Genomic DNA, 22320 nt, shown 5'->3' with positions numbered 1-22320 from the left:
CCTATTCCATCAATTTATGATGTCTATTATACAATATACCAATAATTTATATTACTTGCCTGCTTTATAAGAGTTGTCCTATACGTTAAAAAATAATTTTGAAATATGCGAGTTCAACTCATAAGCAAGTTCTACATTTACTTGCTTAGCCCGCCATGTTCACCACCATTTTGATTTTAACTTATTTTCACTTTGTTTCAACTCAAAATGATAAATTTCAGTACTAAATAATCAACTGAAAATATTTTTCAATGTGTTGCCAAAATCGGGAAGAAAATGTTGTCAAAAACGGGTGTTGCTAAAATCGGCGGTAGACAAAATCGGGTGTTGCCAAAATCGGGAAGGTACTGTATATTATAATTGCCTCTTTATTATGGGGAAATTCAGCCCGAGGCTGGTACATCTCCACCCTCCCTGCTAATTTTCTGGAAGGATTCAAGTGAATATTCCGTAGACATTTACAACGGAAAATTTAAAAATTTCCTGGGAAAAGATTTGAAGAACATTATGGCAACAACATTCTGGAATTTTGACGAAAACCAGGACCAATATCTGATCTGAGTAATCTACGGATATAAAAGGAATTGAAAACCAGATTTCTGAAAAAAAAAAAAAAACATCATCAAAACTCCTCCGGAAAATAAGCCAGAGACGGCTAGGAATAACAAACAAAAAAAAAACAAAGATTCAAAGACGAGTACTAATTTTGCTGGAAATCATTTCAGACATTACATTAGAAATTCCAACAGAATGTATTGTTATGTTTCAATTGATTAACCCTTGACACTGTTTATTCGCGACTTTGGTCAACTATTTCTTTACAAAAAAACATGTTTCTATATGAATGCTAGAACATTGTTGAACGAAATCAATTAAACCCTCTACCGGCAGCTATATATTTTACCGCAATAAAAATGTTTAAACCTCAATAACTTCTTTTGTTTCTCGATATTTTTGCACCATTATGTTACAAGTTCTCAAAAAATCTTCTAACGTCAAGTCCACCTGTTCATGAATTTAAGCAACAAACATGCGATTTCTATCGTTTACTGTTTACTTCATAATCTAAATTTGCAAAATTAGACAGTTTCAGGGTCGCAGATCAGATAAAACGTGAAGTTGCGAGTCTTCACTGAGTGATATGCTTATTTTCAATAATTCATTCATTGAAATGTTTAGTTGAAATATAGATATTTGAAGTACGCATGGAATCACATTCTAATTTTTTATGCACGACATTCATCAAATTTGTTGTGTCTCGAGTTCGTCAATAGTTTATTATGTTCTGGAGTTATTGTTTATTTACCTTCTCAATTTTACAGAAATTTCGCCACCATTTTTTGCATGAGTTTCTATTTTTGTTTGTTTTTGATGTTTGATTCAGGATTTTACCACCATAATTTTGTCTACAACCAAACATTTTCCCTCGATTTATTCCACAGCTTTGTTGAGAAATGTTATTCGTTGTGCAACTCTATTTCGAAATTTTTAATTATTTTTTGCCAATAAGTCCTCATGTACAGGAATTTTGCTAAAATTCTATGACGAGTTTGTTTGCCAGTGTTCATGTATTTGATTTTTTTCGGTAGTTATCAAAAATATAACATAGGAACCTATGTAAAGCTAATGTTTGTCTCGTAAAAAAGAGATAAATGAAATCTCAAATAGGCTATCTTTTTGACCATTTATGACAATCAAGTCTTATATCGGACAAATAACAATTAAGAAGAAAAAATGTAGTTTTCTACATTCTAAATTCGTTTAATATGTAGATTGTTCAATATGCACATTAAACGTATTTTCTTTTCTAGTCATTTTTATGACTAATACTTGTAGTTTTCAAGTCACTTTTAGGTCACTTTTTGTCACTATTTAGTCACTTTTTTGATCATTTTGGTCACTAAAGTCACTATTGTTTTACTGTCTGACTGCTACCAGCCCTGGATTAACATTACATCCCAACCCAATAGGAACAAAACATGCTTTACAACGTAATTCTGTTTTGATCCGTCCATCCAATGGCACGCTTCTTCGGGTCACTTATCCATGATAGTCATTCTCAATGCCAAACTGGGCTTAGAATCAAGAAGGCTTTCATGCTCTTCTAGCAGGAGTGTGTTCTATGTCCTCTTCATAGATGTTTGTTACTATTGAACAGTAGCCTTGATTGACATCTTAATTCTCCAAACTTTGAATTCCACCAATATGCATGTCTGTTCAATATGGTTCAATAAATGAAAACGATAGAGGTTACTTGGGTTATGGGTTACTCCAGGTTTCTATAAGTTTTAGATTTTGCCAGTTCATAATCTTGTCCGATATCACTTCAAATCGTAAGATCAATAACCTCCTGTGGGAGAATATTTATTGAAGTAGAAGAAGTTCTTCTACTACACATGATTATGCAAATAAACGTGTTTTTCATGAGATTTTCTTCTTGACTATTAACCGTACGTACCACCCTAAATTTTATAATGAGCATTTGCATCACTTTATTATAACATGGCCGTTTTTCTCACTAATTGAGCATCGATTGATGATCTTGATTGTTGAATGAATAATCTATATGTGGTTATGAAATGTCTGGGTAATCCATTAGTTCTTGTAAGCGTTCTAAGGGTTATCTGATGAGGTCTTTTTCAGTGATCGAATCGTAATCAAATCCGTACAAACTCGTGGATAATCTGTTCTGGGATCCATTTTTTATCATCTCACAATCCTGTTTGTTTAGAAAGATGATGTGTTCAGCGAAGTAGTTCAGCATATCGACGAATTGCGTATATCATTTTCGTTTTCTTAACATTACGTCCCAATTGAAGCAAAGCATGCTTCTTTTCGAGATACAATTCTGTTTTGATTCGTCCATTCAATGTCCCTTTTTTCAGGATACTCTTACGTATGATAGTAATTCTCATAGCCAAATTTTTCTGAACTTAGAATTAAGACTTCAATGTTGTCACAAACTTCTTAAGCAACTTATTGATCACTTAACCAATCCTGCACACAAAATTCCGATGCACCGTGAACACCAATAGTGTTCACCTTAATCCAGTTTCTTATTGGAATCGATGTGCATCTTCCATAGTCACTAACACACTCGCACGCAAAACCGCAATCAATCTCGTACTTTGCTTGCACCAATAAATTAAAATTTTCTTTCTTCTCACACGACACCAATAAAACTGGATTTCACTGGCGAATCTCGCCGACTCCCACAGGAAAGCGGTTCATTGCAAATGCAACATTCTTGTATTTTCACCTGTTGGTTTTCCCAATTTTTACCTTTTATGGCTTGGAAGATGTTATTTTTGAACTTCTCACGTTCTGTCTGCCTCTTCTTCGCGGTCACGTCTCAATGGCAAAAGCAAAACCGAGATCACAAGGAAAATTCCACACTAATAACGATAATCACACAATTTCTCTTCGAAATAGAATGATGTTGAATCGAAATTTTGAAACACGGTTGTCACTTTAGGTCCGAGAAAAGAAAATTATAAAGAATTGCACGTTCTCCAAAACGGTACTTAAAATTCACTAAAAGAATAATAACTAAAACGACACAATTTCCTCCCGTAAACAATTCACGACTGAACACGACGACCGAACGAACAAGACTGACTGGATGACGAACGAACTGCGAACGCACGAATGCTGATGGCGAAATTTTTCTTCTGTTGCCTTTTGTTTGTGTTCCTTTTCGTAAGCTGTCAAATTTAAAAGTCCGTTCGCCCTTCAGGAAACGTTGCTTAACGTTAGCACGGTAATTTCGGTTTACTCAAATTTGTGTAAATTTCACCCAACATGTTATTTATATCATCAACATCATACGCTGAGTAGTCCATTTCTAGCAAAATTTATGATCTCGCCCTAAAAACCATAGGTAACCAAGTGTGTAGCTTGTTGTTGCCGACTAAACGAATGGGCTTACATGTTATTCAACAATGTTACGATGAAGAGAAAATCCTCCTCTAAAATTTTGACGAAATTGCGGTGTTTTATTGCACCGAACTGTTCAGCTGTTGAAATTCACCGTAAGAGCTTAGTGTAGGGTAGAAGTTTCATCAGTCAGTACCCGAATAAAAACGTACCGTTCAGTGAATGGAATGAACCAATAATGTAGAATATAACGTATTGGATACAATACAGCGTATTGTAATTGTAAGTCGAAGTAACATTATTCTTGTTTGAATATACAATTCAAAAACAATAGAATATATTGTAAAGAACACTGTATTGTTTTTGATGGGTTTTATACCTTACAATTTTGGTCAAATTCCTATTTTCGCGTAATACAACTGTTGCTTTTTTTCTGTGTAGCTTGGCTGTGAAAGAACTAAACGAAACAAGTTCAGAAAGCAAGAAAAATTGGGTGAAAAATGTTCAAAACGTAAATATAAGTAGTTTTTTAGAAGTCACTTGACATTAGCTGTAACGACGAATGCAACCATGATAAATATCTTTACTTCTATAAAGTTAAAATTATTTTGCTACTATTGGCACGAATATCCGGTAAGTTAGGGGACAATCCATACAAAATACAAATTCTATACTTTTCACAACTAATTGAAATACAGTTCGTTGAATTGTTTATGTATTGTACAACAATACACGAATTGCTAATCAAGACAATACATGAACAATAAGGACTGTTCATTTTATAAAGTGGCCACTTTGTTAATGCTATATCTTTTTTATTTATTGATAAAATCGTAATTGGTTTTCTGTGCATCGTTGAACTATTATTCTACAATACTAGGAACATATAAGATCTCAGAAAATGTTTTTGGTAGAAGAGCTAAATAGTTTTTCCAAAAACTACTAAGAAAAGCAGTTCGTCAAAGTTTAACCACAGACAAACAGACGTCACACTCCCATCTTTGTCCATCGACAACCTTTTTAACGGTTGATTCGAAAATATGGTAGGTGATCAATCCGCCACCCGCAGCGCTCGCATCGTTTTTGTTCGTGTTTGACGTTTGCTCACTACCGCCATCTGTTGGCGCGTCGGCCAAACACATCGATTTTAGTATTGGGCGTACATGTCCTCGTGACTATGAATTTGATCGAGATTTGTTCTAAGTGTTACGTCTGTTTGTCTGTGGTTTAACATTATTTTTCGCAAAACAAAAATCCTATTTTTTATGAACAAATAGTATGTTTGTATCCTTCACTATTCTACTAAAGTCAAAGCTTTGAAAAAATCAATTATATGCCACCATTCTCTGATATTAGTAATTTTAGTGATTTACCCATTTATGGTGAAATTTGCTGATACACCATCCTTTCACTCCCAGCAAAAGAGAAAAGTAAAAAGCGTGTTCAAAACTAGTTTGGATTGCTAAAGAATATATATTTGTATAAACGAGAGCTAAATTGTAAGTTTAAACCACAGTCTTAAGTATAAATTTTACTGTTTATGGTAGTTTTACTAAAAAGTCTCATACTTTTAAAATCATGTACGCATATTTATCGATATACAGCAAATTGCAAACGGTTTTCTCCGTATATTTCAATTGGTAATCTTAGAATGACATATTATGAAAATAATATGAGGAAAATGAAATCGATTTTATTCCAGCAGTGTTGACAATTTTGATGATTTTCAATAAAATTTGAAAGGTCTTCTGAGAATAAAGCAATTGTGTTTATATTGTGCCTTAAATGTGGCGTGGGGACTAAATAACTTACTCTATGAAGGCGTAAGTTATTTTTCATATTAACACTGCATTAGCACTTCCGTCAGGACATACTTTTAGCCAAAAAATTCTACTCATATCAATTCCCTTGAAATTTAAAATATGTTTCTCTAAAATATATAGGGGGAATTTTTAAGCCAATTTCTAACAATCATTGTTTTTGATAACATCCAAAAAACGACCGTTATAATCGTTGTCCCATATTTGTGTGAATTTTAATTATTTTGGAGATTTTTTTTATCACAACATTCTACAATACTAGTCGAACGATGTGCAGAAAACCGATTGAAATTTCATTGATATATAAAAAAGATACAGCATGCACAAAGTGTCCACTTTATAAAATGAACAGTCCTTATATCGTATTGCATTTTCAAAATGTATGTATGAGAAAATATCTAGATTTTTATTGTTACGATACTCAACCACCCATACATTATATTGCAAAAATCTCATATACCATACAGTGAACTGTTCAAAACAATATATTGTACTGTAATTGTATTGTCATTTCACAATATACTGTATTGTATTTCCAATATATTGAATGGTACTGTTCCAATACGTTATATTGTTTTTGTATTGTATTTTTTTTTATCCGGGTAGTGTTTTTCAGTGACCAACACACAGTTTCAATCCATCTGCAGCACAATCAAGAATATCGTACTGATGAATTGCCATTTTGTTTGCCTACTTTAAGGCAAAGTAGGTCGTCATTGAAATTTGTACGCGTCGTTAATGATTGTTGCTAGTTCATCTCACGATTTCGAATCAAAGAAAATCAGTTGGTTTTGCACTGACACAGCTGAAAAAGTATCAGCACATTTTATGCTGTTAGCGCGTACAATGATACTTTTTCAAGTCAATATAAATTATCAAGACTGAGTTTTATCACTTTTATCAGCAAATTTCAAACGTTGATAGTGACAGCGAACAACTCTGATTGAAAATGATATCGATGACAGGCTCATAACATTAGGCGATACTGACATTCTCGACTACCTTTTAAACGGAACTTTGTAAGATTTCTCGCATAAGCTAAGTATGCTGTTTCGCTCAAGAAAAGAAAAGAAAATCCTTGACTGAAAGAGTGAAGAAATTTCCTACAGAGAGCCCCTTTGGAAGTGACATTTCTTCTCAACTGCGTACTGCGATCAGAAAAATGTGATTTTCTTGACCATTTCTTGGAAGAAATTTTCCACGCATCGAGATAGGCGATTCCTTTTCTTGTCAGTAGCAAACCGGCCTATACTCTGAGATAACGCCCTAAAAGCCATTGGTAGCCACCTGTGTAGCTTGTTGTTTCTGAGCAAAAGAAGGAATAAGCATCCAAACCAACATCACGGGCAGATAGATAATGATCCTTTCTTCCCCATAGCGTTGTTAAATAGCAATAAAATCCATTCAAATGCTCAGAAACAACGAGCTACACACATGGTTACCAATGGCTTTTAGGGCGAGATCAGAAGTTATGCGAGATTTTTAGGCACGAAATAGCAAGGGAAACTGTAGGAGATATGTGCGGTATTCATGGGAGTTTTAAAACAACTGTTCGGTCACACCGCAATCATCTCCCATTGCAAGGCGCAGTAACATACAGCAGCAGCGTAGCAATTTCTCTGTTTCTCTCCCAGCTAGCAGCAAGCAGCCCAATTGCTTTGATGCTCTTACGTTGGGCTGCGTGATGCTAGCTGTCGGCGCATTACAGTATTGTGATGTTACACTCTGCCGTACAACCTCGCATGTATAAAAGAGGCGCCGTTTCGTATGAAATGTTAGTTGTAAGTTGTGATTGTAATGAATAGTATCCCCACCGAGCAGGAGCACTGCCTCTCGGTGGTGGGCAATAAATTATCGTTAAAGCCAAATGTTCGTTATTCGTCTGCCCCCCCGGGACCAAATTAACACAACGTATGGACGAAACAACAACGTTTATAAAATATAGTGAAAAGGTTCAAGTTTGAGTATATATGGATCAATTTGGATTAAGAATTGCACATGAGAATTTCAGGGATTAAATATATTTTAATTGTTATGATTTTGTCAGATAAGCCCTTATCGCGAATCCCACTTGGTATCAAGTTTGTCATATGTTTCTGAAGGCAAACATTTGGGCGCAAAATTTAAAGAACCAAACGAAACAAAACAAAATGCAAAATAACGGTTTGTGTCAGTTAACTTCAGCGGTCGTGTGTTTTCGGATCAGTACTTGAGTTAATTATTTTTAAATCTTTTGAATTAAAAAGCTTATTGTTCAAAAGTGGTACCAATTATGAGCTAACAAGCTATGGCTGAGTTTTCACAATCAATGTTCCTGGGGGAAAATACCCTGGACCGAATAGAAAAGCAAGCCACAAACAAACAGCGCAACAAACCGGAACAGCTTTCGACACCGCCCCCATCAACTTCCGGAGCGGCCAACAGGCGAACGATCCGTTCCAGTCAGGCCGTCAAACGCCACAGTAGCGATGAGCAAGGACTAGAAGTGATTGAAGAATCGCCCACCAATAACGCGACTCGGTTTGGTGGCAGTGGAGGGGACGTTACTCGCCAGAAAAGTGTCCGCGAGCGGTTGAAAACCATCGGAACGCAGTCACGGTCGTCGCGATCCCGGAAGGCTTTCCGCCGGAACAAGTCCGATTCGGTCGTGTCGAAGGTGGGGGCGGCTGTGCTTCAGAGTTCGAAGGCAAGAAGTGAAAGTAGGGATCATCTGGATATGATCGATTCGGAACTGTTGAAGAGTGATGTGTGCTTTAATGGGCTGTCCGGGGTTCCCGTGGAGGAAGTGGAAGCGAAGGGAGCACAGAAGACGGAAATAAACATCTCGAAACTGTTGGAGTCGGATTTGAGCTTTGAAGTGCCGGTAAAGTATTGCATATTGCATATTTAAGCAGAGCCGTAGCGTAGCCCAGCCAATACAAGTCTTCTAAAGGTCTTTATTGTCAATTCTTAAACTTTGTTTGACCAAACTGGACTCGAAAATCGCTTTTTTCCTTTTGATTTTTGAAGTAATTCCTGGTGTAGAATTCTAGAGGCACCAGAAAAACTATCAGAGACTCTTACCTCAAGTTTATTCACGAATTTTACGCAGAACGATCAGTATATTCAACCTCTGTCCCCTTTTTGCATGAAACGTTAAACAATGAAGAGCATCTACCATCCTTTATCTTTAACAGTAAACAAACTGGAGTCTAAAACGCATTTTTGTTCAATTTGTTGACTGAGTAATGTAACATGCCATATTGGAAAAAAGGCTGGAGATTCGATTGGGAATTTTGCCTAACCAGTTACTGAAACAGGATAAAAGTATTTCAAACAGTTCCTCCAAGAATTCCCTAAGATAGGTTCCACCAGCATTTTTCAGGAACAACTCCAGAATTTCTCCAGGCATCTCGCAAGTATTCCTCTAATGAATCCGACATAAACGACCTCAAGAAAATTTCTAGAGATTTTTGTAGAGATTTTTCTATGGTTTGTTTTTAGTTTCCTATCTTTCCTCTTTAAAAAGCTTTACAATCACAATGGATCAGTTCATTAATTTTAGACTAACATTTATTGTTGGGATTTTTCCTTAAACTACTTCAAAGGTTTATATATTTTTATAGACATTCCACCAAGTATTTTTTCTTAGAGTTCAACTAGTGACACATTCAATTTCCTAAAAGATGCCTTCAAATATATATTTTCACTTGAATTTCTTCAAAAAAAAAATGTCAATGTACTTTCAAAAATCAGTTGAAGATTCGTTCAAGAAATTCTTCCAAATATATTTTTTGTTACATATTACTCCTGGTAGTCTGTTTGGGACTTGGTCATAATTTTTTTTTTTTTTTTTGGTGGTGGTTGGTCCCTAGTGATAAATCCTACCTCCGTTCTGGTCACGATCTTCAGATTATCGTGATTCGTCAACATTCGTATTGATAAAGTGGGAGGACAGAAGTAAAATTTGAAAGAAACGAATGCCAGAACAGGTATCCACCGGCGACGCCAAACGGACCAACGTAATGTGGTGTAATTTGGAATTTGTGGATTGAATACTGACACCAATATTTTTTTTTTTTTTTTTTTTGTCAAGCATCAATATGGATGACTCTCGAGGATTGCTTAACGTAAAAGGGGTTATGACAAGGTTGTGGATTTACTGGGTAAATCCATCACATTGGGGTTATGACTTTGTGTCTAGTCAGGAATAGGGTCTGATTGGTATGGTAGAATGCAATAGAGTTCGGAATTGATAGACAGACTTTGAGGAAAGAAGTTTTCAACGTAAGGCAGCAGCACCTTGGAACTTGGAGGGCGCAGATCTGGAGAGTTGGGCAGCTGTTCATGCTGGGTTACATTATGTAGAAAGTGGAATCTGTTTTGCCGCGCACAAATTATGGGAAGTATTTGAAAATGGCTTCTTGTTTAGATTGTGTAACGCAAGAGAGCATTTTTAGCTCTGCGTTATATTAGGAGGTTATTATAGTGCAGGGTCTACTGATGACTGTGTAGGTATTTTAAGGCTGATTGAATGAAAGTTTTGTTGAGGGTAGTTATTGTTCACACTCAGATTTTTTTCACGAGCTCGGCTGTGCGAATCTCGGTTTCCCTATTTTAACCGTGACTCAGCTAACAATTTGGCCGGTTGCTTAGCAACGAAGCACGTTTTACTGATATTCGGCTTTTATTTACTGAGATCCCATGAAATTTGTTTGCCGACTTCTCGGCTGTGTGGATCTCGGTTAAAATTAGCCGAGATACGGCATTCTAATTTAAGTGTGTTGAATTTTAGCATTTCGTAATTGTTTTGAAATGTTTGTCGTACAATGAGAAAGAATTTTGGGGTATTTGTTTGGTTATTATTTGCGCTTTTGCACTTGTAAATGTTTTATTTAATAGAGATACTTTGTGTTAGGGAAGTGTAGGAGGATAAATTATAATTTATTAGAATTTTCTGATAGAGGCAGAGTTCACATGTTACTTAGGTATTGGAAAGCAAATGAGAATCACATTTAATAATAGATAAACACTAATGCTCATATTTTTATATTTTCATTTCATCGCGGTCCTCATTGCCCGAGCGGAGACGATAAAACTCGAGTTGGATATAATCGACGAAACTACGATACGGAAAAGAAACATATGAGAAACTATCGATACATTTATTTAACTATAAAAACCACGTTTTAACGTAATAACTTTATTTATTTCTTCTCGTTTCAGCAATCCAACAGCCAAACCATCTCTACTATCTTTTTCATTTCCTCTTCGTTACATTTATAGTCCCTCTGGTACTGAATCGAATGACGCATTCCGCTTTTTATCAGCGCTGTCTTTGCTGTACGTTGAGCATGGTGTCGGAGGTGGTGTGCTGTGTAAAACATCTGATGTGCTACACGGCACGCTACTTCCGGCATTTTGTTGGCGCGCGAGATGGGCAGTGCTGGTGATGATGTGGAGGGCGCTATTCGGTTTAGTGCCAGAGGGACTATATCTATTTAATGTATCTGAAACTTGTGGGACCGCTTTAAATACCGGCGCCTGCTTGTGGAAGATCCCGGTGTGCTAAACGGTATAGGACATGTTAACGGGGGAGGCTTGGTAGGTCCTCACCTAGCCCATGTCTAGATAGGCGGACGGATGTCTGCCAGGGTGTGGATCGAGCAATTACAATTACAATTACAATATTACTCCTGGTAGTCTGTTTGGGACTTGGTCATAAATTTTTCATGTCTTTCATCAAGGATTTTATCAAAAGTTCTCTCAGAAATATGTCTGAGAAAAAATGTAAAAATTCCTTTAGTATTTACTACTGAAATACTTTTTGGAAATACTCAGAGGTAAGCCTCTAAGCATTTTTTTCTGACGAGTCTAAGGATGCATTTCATAAAGCATTTCCAGAGATAATGTCATTCAATGGGATTTTTTTTATATATCCTCAAAGAAGTTTATGGAGTTAATCATGCTTCGCCTGGAGCAATATCTAATGAAATATCTTGAGAAATAAATAACTATACATTAAATTACAATTACAAATTCTACAGGGAAGATAAAAATCTTCTAATTCCGAAAAACATATAATAATTGAGAAAATATTCATAAAGCGTAATTCCGGATGTAAACATCATACTGAGTTCTAGTGGGAACCCATGATTTTTTTTAAGATACTTAGGCATTCCCGAAGATGCCATTTTATCCGAATACTTGGAGGAATCTTTTTAGACTTCTTAATAAGATCTTTGCTTGAAACAATTCATGAAGCAATTTTTTTTGTTTTGCAGAGATTTCTGGCAGGATTCCAGATGCATTCCAAAAAATATCCTAAGATTGTTAACGACTCATTGGAAACTTTTTTGTAGTATTTTTTTTATTTAATCTGCAAATTTAAATTAAGATTTCACACCAGCAATCATTCCGATCATTTCTGTATAAATTTCTTTGAAATGTCTCTATTTATAATGGAATTTCTCTGAAGTCTCTATTTCAACCAAAATGGTATCTTAAGTCTAGGGTTGTCGCAAAATCTCAATTAATCGATTAGTTGGTAATCGATTATAGTCCAAGAATGCCGATTATCGATCACGATTAATCGACTAGTATTTTTCGATTAATCGACATTTTTTTTCTGTAAATATGAGTTCTTACTGCTATAAGGTACACCGGAGTAAGCTAAAACGGGTCGGGCAAAATGACTACTAAGTTTTAAACATGATGACAATAAGTGTTAGCAGGTTTTTCGTTCCTTAAAGTTTGTTACGTTAGTAAGCACAATGTTTCTGTAGTAAAATTTTACATTTCATGTAACCCCAGCCGTTTCAACTACCCGAAATTTAATTGAAAAACAGTTTTGAGAATTGCTCCCAATAGATAAATCCTTGTAAATACGGATCGACGTACACGATCTAAAATTTAATAGAACTAATCCAATTTGCGAAGCATGAAGCTGAGGTTCATGGTTTAGTAAATTGTTTAAGTTATTTTTTTTAAATCAAGATCAATTTCAGTATGTTATTAGTATACAACTTCGTTGAACCAGTGGCCTACATTTATCATTCTGAAGCTAATCCCCCCCTCTCCCATTTTTCATGATTTCTATTAATGAAATAAAGAAAAAAAAAACACACATAGAATTGATGCATGCAGAACATACACGAATGAGCTTGGTAGAAATTTTGTGTATTGCTTACCTTATTTCTGGAGAATAATTTGATCGAATATCCATTGATATTTTGTGTCATGATTCATTGTAAATTGTAGGGAATAATTCAAAAAATTTGTAAAACAATTCGTATCTATAAGAACCACTTGAATGTTTACGGGATTGTAACAAAATTTTAGGGATATTTTGGAATGAGTTTCTGCACTTGACTCGGGAATTTCTAGCTAAATTCGGCGATATTCAGTTTTCTCAGGTAAGCTCTGTTTAGTTCCTTCAGAATTTTCTACCTTCTGAATATTTTTTTTCAAAAATCTGCTTGGAACAAAACGGTAAAGATTAATAGTAATTTTTACTATTATTTCATTCGTTTTTTTCACATTACAACCTAGCTATCCCGGCATACTGCGCGTTTATGGGCGTTCATTCTACAAATTATAACATACAATTTACTAACGCGTCGAAGTCCTGGACAAATGCATCAGTGAAAAAAAAGGCAAATCCTTTGACCCGTTGCCATGTCAACTCTTGACCAGGACTAGTTTAGGACTAGTTCATTCCTAAAAAAAGACACCAAACTGGAACCAGAAAAAAAAACAATAAACACCAAACAAAAATAAAGAAAACAAAGAGAAACTTAACAAAAAATAGGGGATATGAGATCGATTCTTCATAAAATCTGACAAGGAATTTCTTCAAGAGTATCTTGGTGATTTTTTTTGCATTTCTGGTGACAATACAACAACTGTTACTTTTCATATTATTTTGTATGCATTTTGTCATGATTTTCACTAGGAATTTCATCTGAATATAAATAAGATTTCCCAGTTATTTTTCTAAGGATGCCTCCATAGAAACATCCAGGATTTTTTCAGAAATTATTAGTAAATGAAAAACCGAATTTGATTCCTCACAGTTTGTATCTTTTGACAGGTACGCGTATTTCGATCTCAACTGTAAGGCCGTCGTCAGTGTCGTGTACTAGACTCGACTTGAAAATTTTTAGATTTTTAATTCTAAAAAAATTTTAAATGACGAAAACGAGACGCACGGTAAATAGTCACATAGAACGGTACGAGGCGATCTTAACATGACATTTGTAAACACAGTTTTTGAGTAATTTTTTGTTATGCATAACAAATTTTAAAAATTTTCCCTGCTTGCGACGCTTCGTATTGGTATACTAGTTCCCTTTAAATTATTTGGAAAAAGTATGCAATTATTTGAAGTGCAGATCTCTTTTTAAATACACGAAAAGTGGTAGCTTGACGGTAGTTTAAAAATAAATTTCTTTATAGCTTTGACCCGTGAAAATGTTCAGGCAAAACAGCTGGAGAAATCTTTAAAGAAAGTCCCTGAGGAAATGTTGGATAAATTTCTAGAATTGAATCCTTTAAGAGTTCATTTAAAGAATTTCAATAATAAAATAGGGGAGAATATTAATGGAAACTTCTGGCAGAATTCACCGTAGAATTTTTGGAGTCTTACCTGGATATTTCCCCTTTTCCTAATGAAATCTGGATATTTTTTTGATGTTCTTTGTTAAGGTGTTTCACATCATGCATTTAGGGCGAAAATGGTCAATGACCTTGAAACATTTGCAGCAGGAATTCTACCATGGACTTTTTTAGGAATTCCACCAAGGATGCTACCGACAGTATTTCTTTTAGGGATTTCTCCCATAATTTCACCATTATTCATGCTTCCAAATATTCCTCCCAAACATATTTTTAAATTATTTCTAGATCGCTTTCAAAGATTCCTCTATGCATTCTACAAGGATTTGTTCCAGATATTTCTTCCAGGCTCCTTCAGGATTTTTTACAGAAATTTCTCCCAGAATTTATCTCAAGATTCCTCACAGAATTCGCTTGAAGAATTCTCACATGAATTCTCTCAGGGAGTTCTCTAGAAATTCTCATAAGATTCCTCCAGCAAAACATCCAAGGAGTCCTCATGAAACCCCTCCAAAGATGCCTCCATGAATTCTTCAAGAAATATATTTTGGAATTATTACAGGGAATTATTCTAGGTTTTTCTTCAAACATTCTCAGTAGTTTTTTTCAGTTATTTCCTTCGCGATTTTTTTAAAGTCTACTAGGGTCAGTGTTCCCTTAGTGGACAGTCCCCTATAGTCGCACTAGTGGCTTTTTAAGGCTTTTTTGCTGTAAATCTTTTCAAAATATTTTTTGACATGAAGGTCAGGAGCTATTTATCTAAGTACCATTGATACAAAGCTTGATTTTGTTCAAAATATTCGATCATATTAAAGTTCTGAATTCATTAATTATTTCATACTAGTGGTCCCGGCAAACTTCGTCTTGCCATCAAGTAGGCTGTTGAAAAACGCTATGGATCGTCCCATACAAAATGACAGTTCCGATCACGCTCGTTTTTCGGACTTTCCCGATGAAAATCCTGGGACTGTTATACACACAAACACGTCGGAACACTTGACGAACAAAACGGAAAAATAATCATTCAAATCCGTTGACCCGTTCGTAAGCCATTTCGTGACATACAAACACCATTCCATTTTTATTTATATAGATAATAAAAAATAGTTTCTCTCTGTAGTGCTACTATAGGAACAATAGGTTTACTATAGGCGCAAGGAAGCTCAAATTTAAAGCAAAACTATTTTTTTTCGATCGAAAAATAGTTTTTCTTTAAATTTGAGCTCCCTTGCGCCTATAGTAAACCTATTGTTCCTATAGTAGCACTACAGAGAGAAACTATTTTTTATTATATGAAATAATTAATGAATTCAGAACTTTTTTTTCATCAAACGAAAGCTTTTCATCCACACTTTGAAGGAAAAATATAAAAGCTTTGTAAAAATACGGTTTTGATTAGTATTTTGCCAACGCTATGATGCTAGTGCTACTATAGGAACAGAAATTAGAAATAGTGCTACTATAGGCACATGTATTTCTATAGTGGCACAAGCGATAATAAATACAAACATATGAGTTTTCGTAGTTTTCATATTTTTACCACAAAACCAAGAAAAAAAGCTTTCAGATAATGTAAAAATAATGACGCTAGCGTTATTTTTCGATTTTATACGAATATTTGTTCTTAGCTATGCGGCTATTGGTACATCGACCCTAGGCATTTTGTGTCAGCAGTTTTTTATTTAAATCGCTATAACTTTTTTGTTTCTCAATATATTTGCACCACCGCAAGTTCTCAAAAAACTCTTCTATTTTAATAATCTTTGTTGGTTTCGATCATTGGTCATCCGGATCCGGAGATATTTCAAAATACCTTGGGGTACCGACGCGTAGCAATGACCCACGTTAATACCTCATGTTTTTTTTTCTTATTTTCGGTAATTGGCTTTTCATAACTATACTTTGACAAGAGTCTGTTGGGAAAAAATGAAACCGATCGGTGCAACCTTTTTTTTGAACAATAAGCTTTTATGTTTTTGGTACCACTCACTCCGGCCGTTACAAGATCTTGTAAACTTAAAAACATCATGTATCGACTAAAAACAAAATGGCAGCCTAAGAAATTTCAAATTGGAAATGTCGGTCCCCCAAGGAATACCGGATATATTTAAAACTATATGACTAAGGGTCAATACCGACAAAGAATCCAAAAATAGTTTTTTTTTTAGAACTTGTGAAAAAGAGTTGCAAAAATATTGAGGAACAAAAATGTTATCGCGATTTGAATATTGTTTTGGGGTGAAAATATGAAGCTGTCGGTAGAGGGGTTAAGAATTATGCTTGGAACTATTCAAGTCGTTTCGGTTTTAATGCTACAGATTTTCTTCTTCAGATTTTACTTAGAATTTCTTTTGTGGGATTCCTCTAAAAATTTCTGCAAGTATTTAAATAATTTATCCAAGGATTTCTTCATAAATGGTTCTAGTAGAACTTTTAGAGATTGCTTTTTATCCTTCTGAAATTTCTCCAGAGATGGCTGCAAGGATTTTGTTTGAAATTCCTCTAGGGATTCCTTCAAGAATTCTTTTAGAAATTTGTTTAGGGATTTCTCCAACCATTGCTTCAAAAATAACACTTGGCTCCTCCAAAACATTTCCTGTGGTTCTATCAAGAGGTTCTCCAGGAATTTCATCAGGAGTTCAAAAATTCCACCAAGAAATTCCTACGATTATCCTTTATAAATTTATCCAGCGATTCCTCTACGCCTTATTCTAGGAATTGTTTCAGATTTTTTTCAAGGGATTCTACCTGTTTTTTTACAGTCATTCCTCCTAAAATCGGCCAGAATTTTGTTAAGTTTTTTTTCAGGAATCCCTTATTTGTTCTTGCAAGATTTCATTGAAGTCTACCGATAATTCTCCTACAAATTTGACCTGAAATTCATTCCGGGGTTTCTTTAGTAAAAAAACACAGGTATTATTCCTGAAATTCTTTGAAGAATGCCTGTAAAAATTCATCCATTACATTGATACATCTGAAAACTCTTCATTGACAGTTTTTTTATTTCTTTCGGAATTTCTCCAGTTATTTCTTCTGTTTTCTTCAAAAATTTCCTCAAGATTTTTTTTTTTTCTATCTTTATTAACGAGATTTTTAGCCCTGGGCTAGTTCATCTCGGGACCAACGGCTTTACTTCCCTTCCGAAGGAAGTCGTCACTGAATTTTTTAGTGACTATCTCGGGGATGGGATTCGATCCCAGGTCCTCGGCGTGAGAGGCGTGTGTTCTGACCACTACACCAGGTCCGTCCCCTCAAGATTTTTTCCTGGATTTCTTTCAGTAAATACTCCCAAGAATTTCTGCAAGAAATCCGAGGAAAAGTTTTTATTAGGTATCCTGTTTGAAATCGTTGAACAAATCTCTTAGTAACGCCTGGAGAAATTTGTGAAGGAATTCTCGCAGGAATCCTAATAGGATTTTTGGGGGAACCCTTGAACAATTTCCTGAAAAAATCAGGAGGAATCTGTGGACGGCTCCTGGTGGAGATCTTGGAGGATTTTCTGTAAAGATTCTTAGGAAAAATACTGCAGGCGCACATAGAGGACGCCGTGTACGGTTTTATGAGGGTTTTCTAGTAGATCGTTCCATGAAAATCCCTGATGGAAGTGAGAGAGAAATATTTTGGAATGTTTTTTGGGAATCGCTGGTGATTAGTTCGACAGTATTTTTTGAAAAATGCCTGGAGGAGTCTTAGAATTTATAAAAGCGGTACTGTAGCAACTCCTGGAGGAATCTCCATAAACATTCCTAATTGATTGCTTGAAATAAAATTCGGGACAATCTCTACCAACTTCCTGGATAAATTCCAAGAATTCTTTGAAGAAATGCCTGGTTGAATTACGAAATAATTTAGGAAAGAATCCGTGAAGAAATTTCTGAAGCAATATCTGAAAAATATGAAGTAATCTCATGTTTGAGCTTCATATTGCATTCCCACAGACATTTACAGGTATTACACAGCTATAAATATTCCTAGAGATCTCTATAAAAAAATCTTCGCAGTGTGGTTCCTGGAGCAATTTTTGGATTTATCTATGGAAATATCCATACAAGTTTATTAATCTAGGAATTCCTGAATAAATTACCCGGAGAATCACTCTGGATATTTGTCATGCAATATTTGTTAAACATTCTGCAGAAATTTCTGTAGCTCTATCTGTACCGATTCCATGATCTCAGTAATTGGTCGCAGGGTTCACGTTTTTTTACTTTTGTATAAACAAGCTTAAATTTCGTTTTATCTTGATGTTTTGTCATAAAATGAAGGATTCGGATATAACCTATTCAATATTTGCTATGGTATGACGTCTCTCTGAATGATTTTTTTTCCAGATTGAATTCCAGGATTTTCTCCAGAGATTTTTTTCATCAATTCTTCCACATACTTCTCCAGTATTTACTCTAGTAAATTTTCCAAATATTTATACAGTTTTTACATGAAAATCTTCAAAGGTTTATTTTAGAGTTTATGACGAAATTCGTAAAAGATTTTTCCAGCAAATCCAACAAGATTCATGAAGGACCTTTAAAATGGATCCCTTCATGAATTCAGCCACACTTTGTCTCAGAAACAGTTCCAGAATTCCTCCACGGATTATTCCATTCTAATATATTGAGAGCTCTTCCTCCTGGAATTCATAAATAAATTCCACCAGGGATTTCTCATTTTGTTCCTGTAGACTTTTTACTAGAAATACCTCCAACATTTCGTTCACCAATCACACTCAATTCTTTTTTATAATATTTTTTTCCGCCAGACCATATTTTTGCATGAAACGTCAATAATATGGTGTTATTTTTAAGCTCTTTTTTCAAATAATGAACTTTTTGCGTGGTAAGTACCCTTGTGAAAAAAATCGGGTGTATTCTTGCTATAAAAAGTCTCCTTTCATAATGGAATTTCTCTGAAGTCCTATTTTAAAGAAAATGGTTTTTAAAGTCATTTTCTTCTTTACTGAAACCTGCTGTCAAATTTTAGACTTTTCACAGACACCTTCAGAAACTATTATGCGAATGTTTCCAAGGTTCTTCAGGAAATCCATCTCACATTCCTCGAGGAAAAGTTTCAGAAATTTTTCTAACGATTTCTATGAAGATTTCTTCTGGTACACTTTCAGGGGCTTATCCATCAAGAATAGGAGGAGAATTCCCAAGGAATACTTAGGAGTATTTCTCAAGAATCCCACTCCAATGCTGATACCTCCTGTAATTTTTCCAAGGATTACTGAGAAAAATTTCTCATAGTCTAGGTATCTCAGGATTTCCTCCAGACATTTTTTGACTAATTCTTCCACTGATTTCCCCACTTGTTAATATTGGAGACTTTCCAAAGATTTCTACAGGTTTTCTTCCAAAAAAAATCCACAAAGAATCAATCCACAGCTTTTAAATAAATTCGTTCAGGTGGGTTTCCAGAATGATTTACAAAAACTCCTTTTCCAATTTATTTAGTTATCCTTTCAGGCTTTTTACTTCAAAAAATCATCCACATTTATTTCAAGAACTGTTTCGAGAATTCTTAAATAAGTTCGACCTGTGATTTCTCATAAAGTTCATCCATAAATTTCTCTAGAAAGTTTGTCCAACATAAAGAAACCTTCCTCAAGAGCCCAGGATTTCTTTCAGAGACCCTTGTGGAAGTTCATCTCGAGTTGCCTCAGAACTTTTTCAAGTCACAACAAATGTTATTTTAAAATTTCTTTCTCAAAGACAGAGAAAAGAGACATTCCTGTAAAAATGACTGTATACATTCTTTGAAGGCAAATTTCTGAAAGATTTTTTGGAATAATGTCTAATGAAATCTCAGAAGGATTTTCTGGAGTAATTCCCTAGATTTTTTTTTTTGAGAAATTTCTCGTTGAAATCTTTAAGAAATCCTGAACAACAATTTCTAAGGGAATTCTAGAAAATTCCTAGAGAAAATACCAGTCGAATGCTTGAAGATGTTCTAAACACGATTCTTGCTGGAAGTCTTGAGAAAATCTAAATTTTTGGAGTACTTGGTTATTTCTTGGAAAACTTTTGAAATTCCTGAAAGTGTCCAAAACGTGTCCAAAAATTAAAATAAATTCTTGGAGGTATTTAAAACGAAACTCTTGTTGGGATTCTTTTGGAAGTTCGTAAAAATCACTAAACGAATTCCTGAAAAAATGTTTAGAGTATTATCTGAAACAAACTTTGAACAAATACCTGAATAATTTCCTGGAGAAAATTATGAAAAATACATTCAGTAATACTGGCAGTAATAGCATCAGTAACACTTGTCGTAATGTCATAATGAATTCATTTTTTTCAAATGTTCTGAGCAAAAAGTCTGGTAATTTTTCCACTCAGGTTTCTGTTTTGTTTTCTTAGTTCTCACTTAGCCTGTGGGAACCAAAACCTGTTTGGTCTCTTTTTAAGGCCAAAGGTCTCTAAAATTCCTATTTCCAAGACACTTGGTCGCTACCAGCTCTGAACCTCACCTACGGCACTGCACTGCATGCTTTATTAAAATTTTGCATCAAATAATGATTCAACACTTTTTAGAAACTAACCGGACAACATAATGGCCAGCGAAGCCCCCCGGATGCCAAAGTATCAAGAAGAAGCGATGAGTTTGAGGACATGTTCGGAAATACAGATTTTTCCGTGGATTTACATCCACGTAGCCAGAGTTTGGTAAACTCCTATCGAGACTCAAAGCCCTACGATAACATGTTCGAGCAGAGTGCTTTTACCTTAGAAGTTCCGGAGGAACCGAAAGCAGCAGAACCGCAAATGACGAGCCACTTCCGAGAAGCTGCTGAAGATGAAGAGTTGAGAGAATTCTCTGAGCTGCAAGAGTCGCTTCGCGTTGACCCGAACGATTCGGATCTCCAGATTTCTTCAGAACGTTTGGAAATCCCTTTGTCCATCGAGAATGTTACGTTTGCACATTTACCTTCGGTGAAAGGTTTGGAATTGGAACAACAAGAAATGGATAAGTTTGTATCCAACAGAATCGAGCAGTCCAGATCTTCGATGGTTCAAGTCCCAACAAAGCCTCAATCTGGAAGTCTCAGCAAAACGCTTTCCATGACGCAAAGTCACACTTTTCCGTCGCAGATACCTTCCAAGCCAAGCACAGCAAACACTCGACCCGAGCCACCATCCAACGGTTCAATGTCCCTGGACTCGTCGAAAAATCTTCGCCTGGTGTCGAACTGGGGTCTTCCGGATCCCATAGCGAAAGCTTACGCCAGAAAAGGCATCACCGAGCTGTTCCAGTGGCAAGCGGACTGTCTTTCGAACGCCAAAGTGATACTCGAGTGTGCCAATCTGGTCTACAGTGCTCCCACTTCCGGTGGGAAGACCTTGGTCAGCGAATTCCTGGTCGCCAAGACCGTGGTCGAGAGGAAGCGGAAGGCGATCGTGATTCTGCCGTTTGTGGCGGTGGCCCGGGAGAAGATGTTTTACTTGCAGGTGAGTTGGTAGAATCTATTCTAGGCGTGGGACATGATTTATGGGAAAACTATAAATTATTATCGATCTAGTCCACTTGTTAGGCAATGTGCCATTTGGGTCCCATAACAACTTTGCAAAATTTCAGTTCGAATGGTTGATTAAACTATAATTTACCTAGCGCTAGTAGTTCAATGGAAAAGTATTTGATTTGTTGATACTGTTGCATGCTCCTGTGGGACGAGAATTAGACTGATGCATTTTTTTTCTTCTCAATCATTACAAACTTTGGGAGGATGCTCTTTATCATAATTACCATCGTATAATCATAGGGGAGCAAAAACTTCAAATTTTACATCAGTCTAGCTCATGCAGTCATTTTAAATCAAATTTACCATCAGTGCACCATATTCAGCTCATTTAAGACAAGTTAGGGCAATTCGCCTAATGTTGAACGGCTTAAAATCACACCTATTGTTGAAGAGTCCGTGTATTCTTTATGGCGTGTTCAACAATTAGCGAGCATTTTGACCGTTCAGCAATTGGCGAATTGCAATATGTGTTCAAATATATATTAAAAAAAATTCTACTGAGTCAATGCATACTAG

General features: G+C 35.5%; 2 protein-coding genes across 2 annotated transcripts in view; one reads left to right on the top strand and one right to left on the bottom strand.

Annotated features, from left to right (window-relative positions):
- The window catches only part of LOC5567126 (vinculin), a 65659-nt gene extending 62028 nt beyond the window's left edge, over positions 1 to 3631 (bottom strand). The window contains exon 1 of the mRNA XM_001651498.2: positions 3283 to 3631. The gene's annotated coding sequence lies outside the window, so the exon portion shown is untranslated. The remainder of the gene's footprint in view (positions 1 to 3282) is intronic.
- A 4240-nt stretch (positions 3632 to 7871) lies between these two features.
- The window catches only part of LOC5567128 (DNA polymerase theta), an 86668-nt gene continuing 72219 nt past the window's right edge, over positions 7872 to 22320 (top strand). Inside the window, exons 1-2 of the mRNA XM_001651496.2 lie at positions 7872 to 8559; positions 20819 to 21733. Coding sequence (XP_001651546.2) covers positions 7984 to 8559; positions 20819 to 21733 — 1491 coding nt within the window. The 5' untranslated portion in view covers positions 7872 to 7983. The remainder of the gene's footprint in view (positions 8560 to 20818; positions 21734 to 22320) is intronic.

Source organism: Aedes aegypti, chromosome 2 (genome assembly GCF_002204515.2).
Source record: "Aedes aegypti strain LVP_AGWG chromosome 2, AaegL5.0 Primary Assembly, whole genome shotgun sequence".
Taxonomy (NCBI): domain Eukaryota; kingdom Metazoa; phylum Arthropoda; class Insecta; order Diptera; family Culicidae; genus Aedes; species Aedes aegypti.
This window is presented reverse-complemented; position numbering and strand designations above follow the sequence as displayed.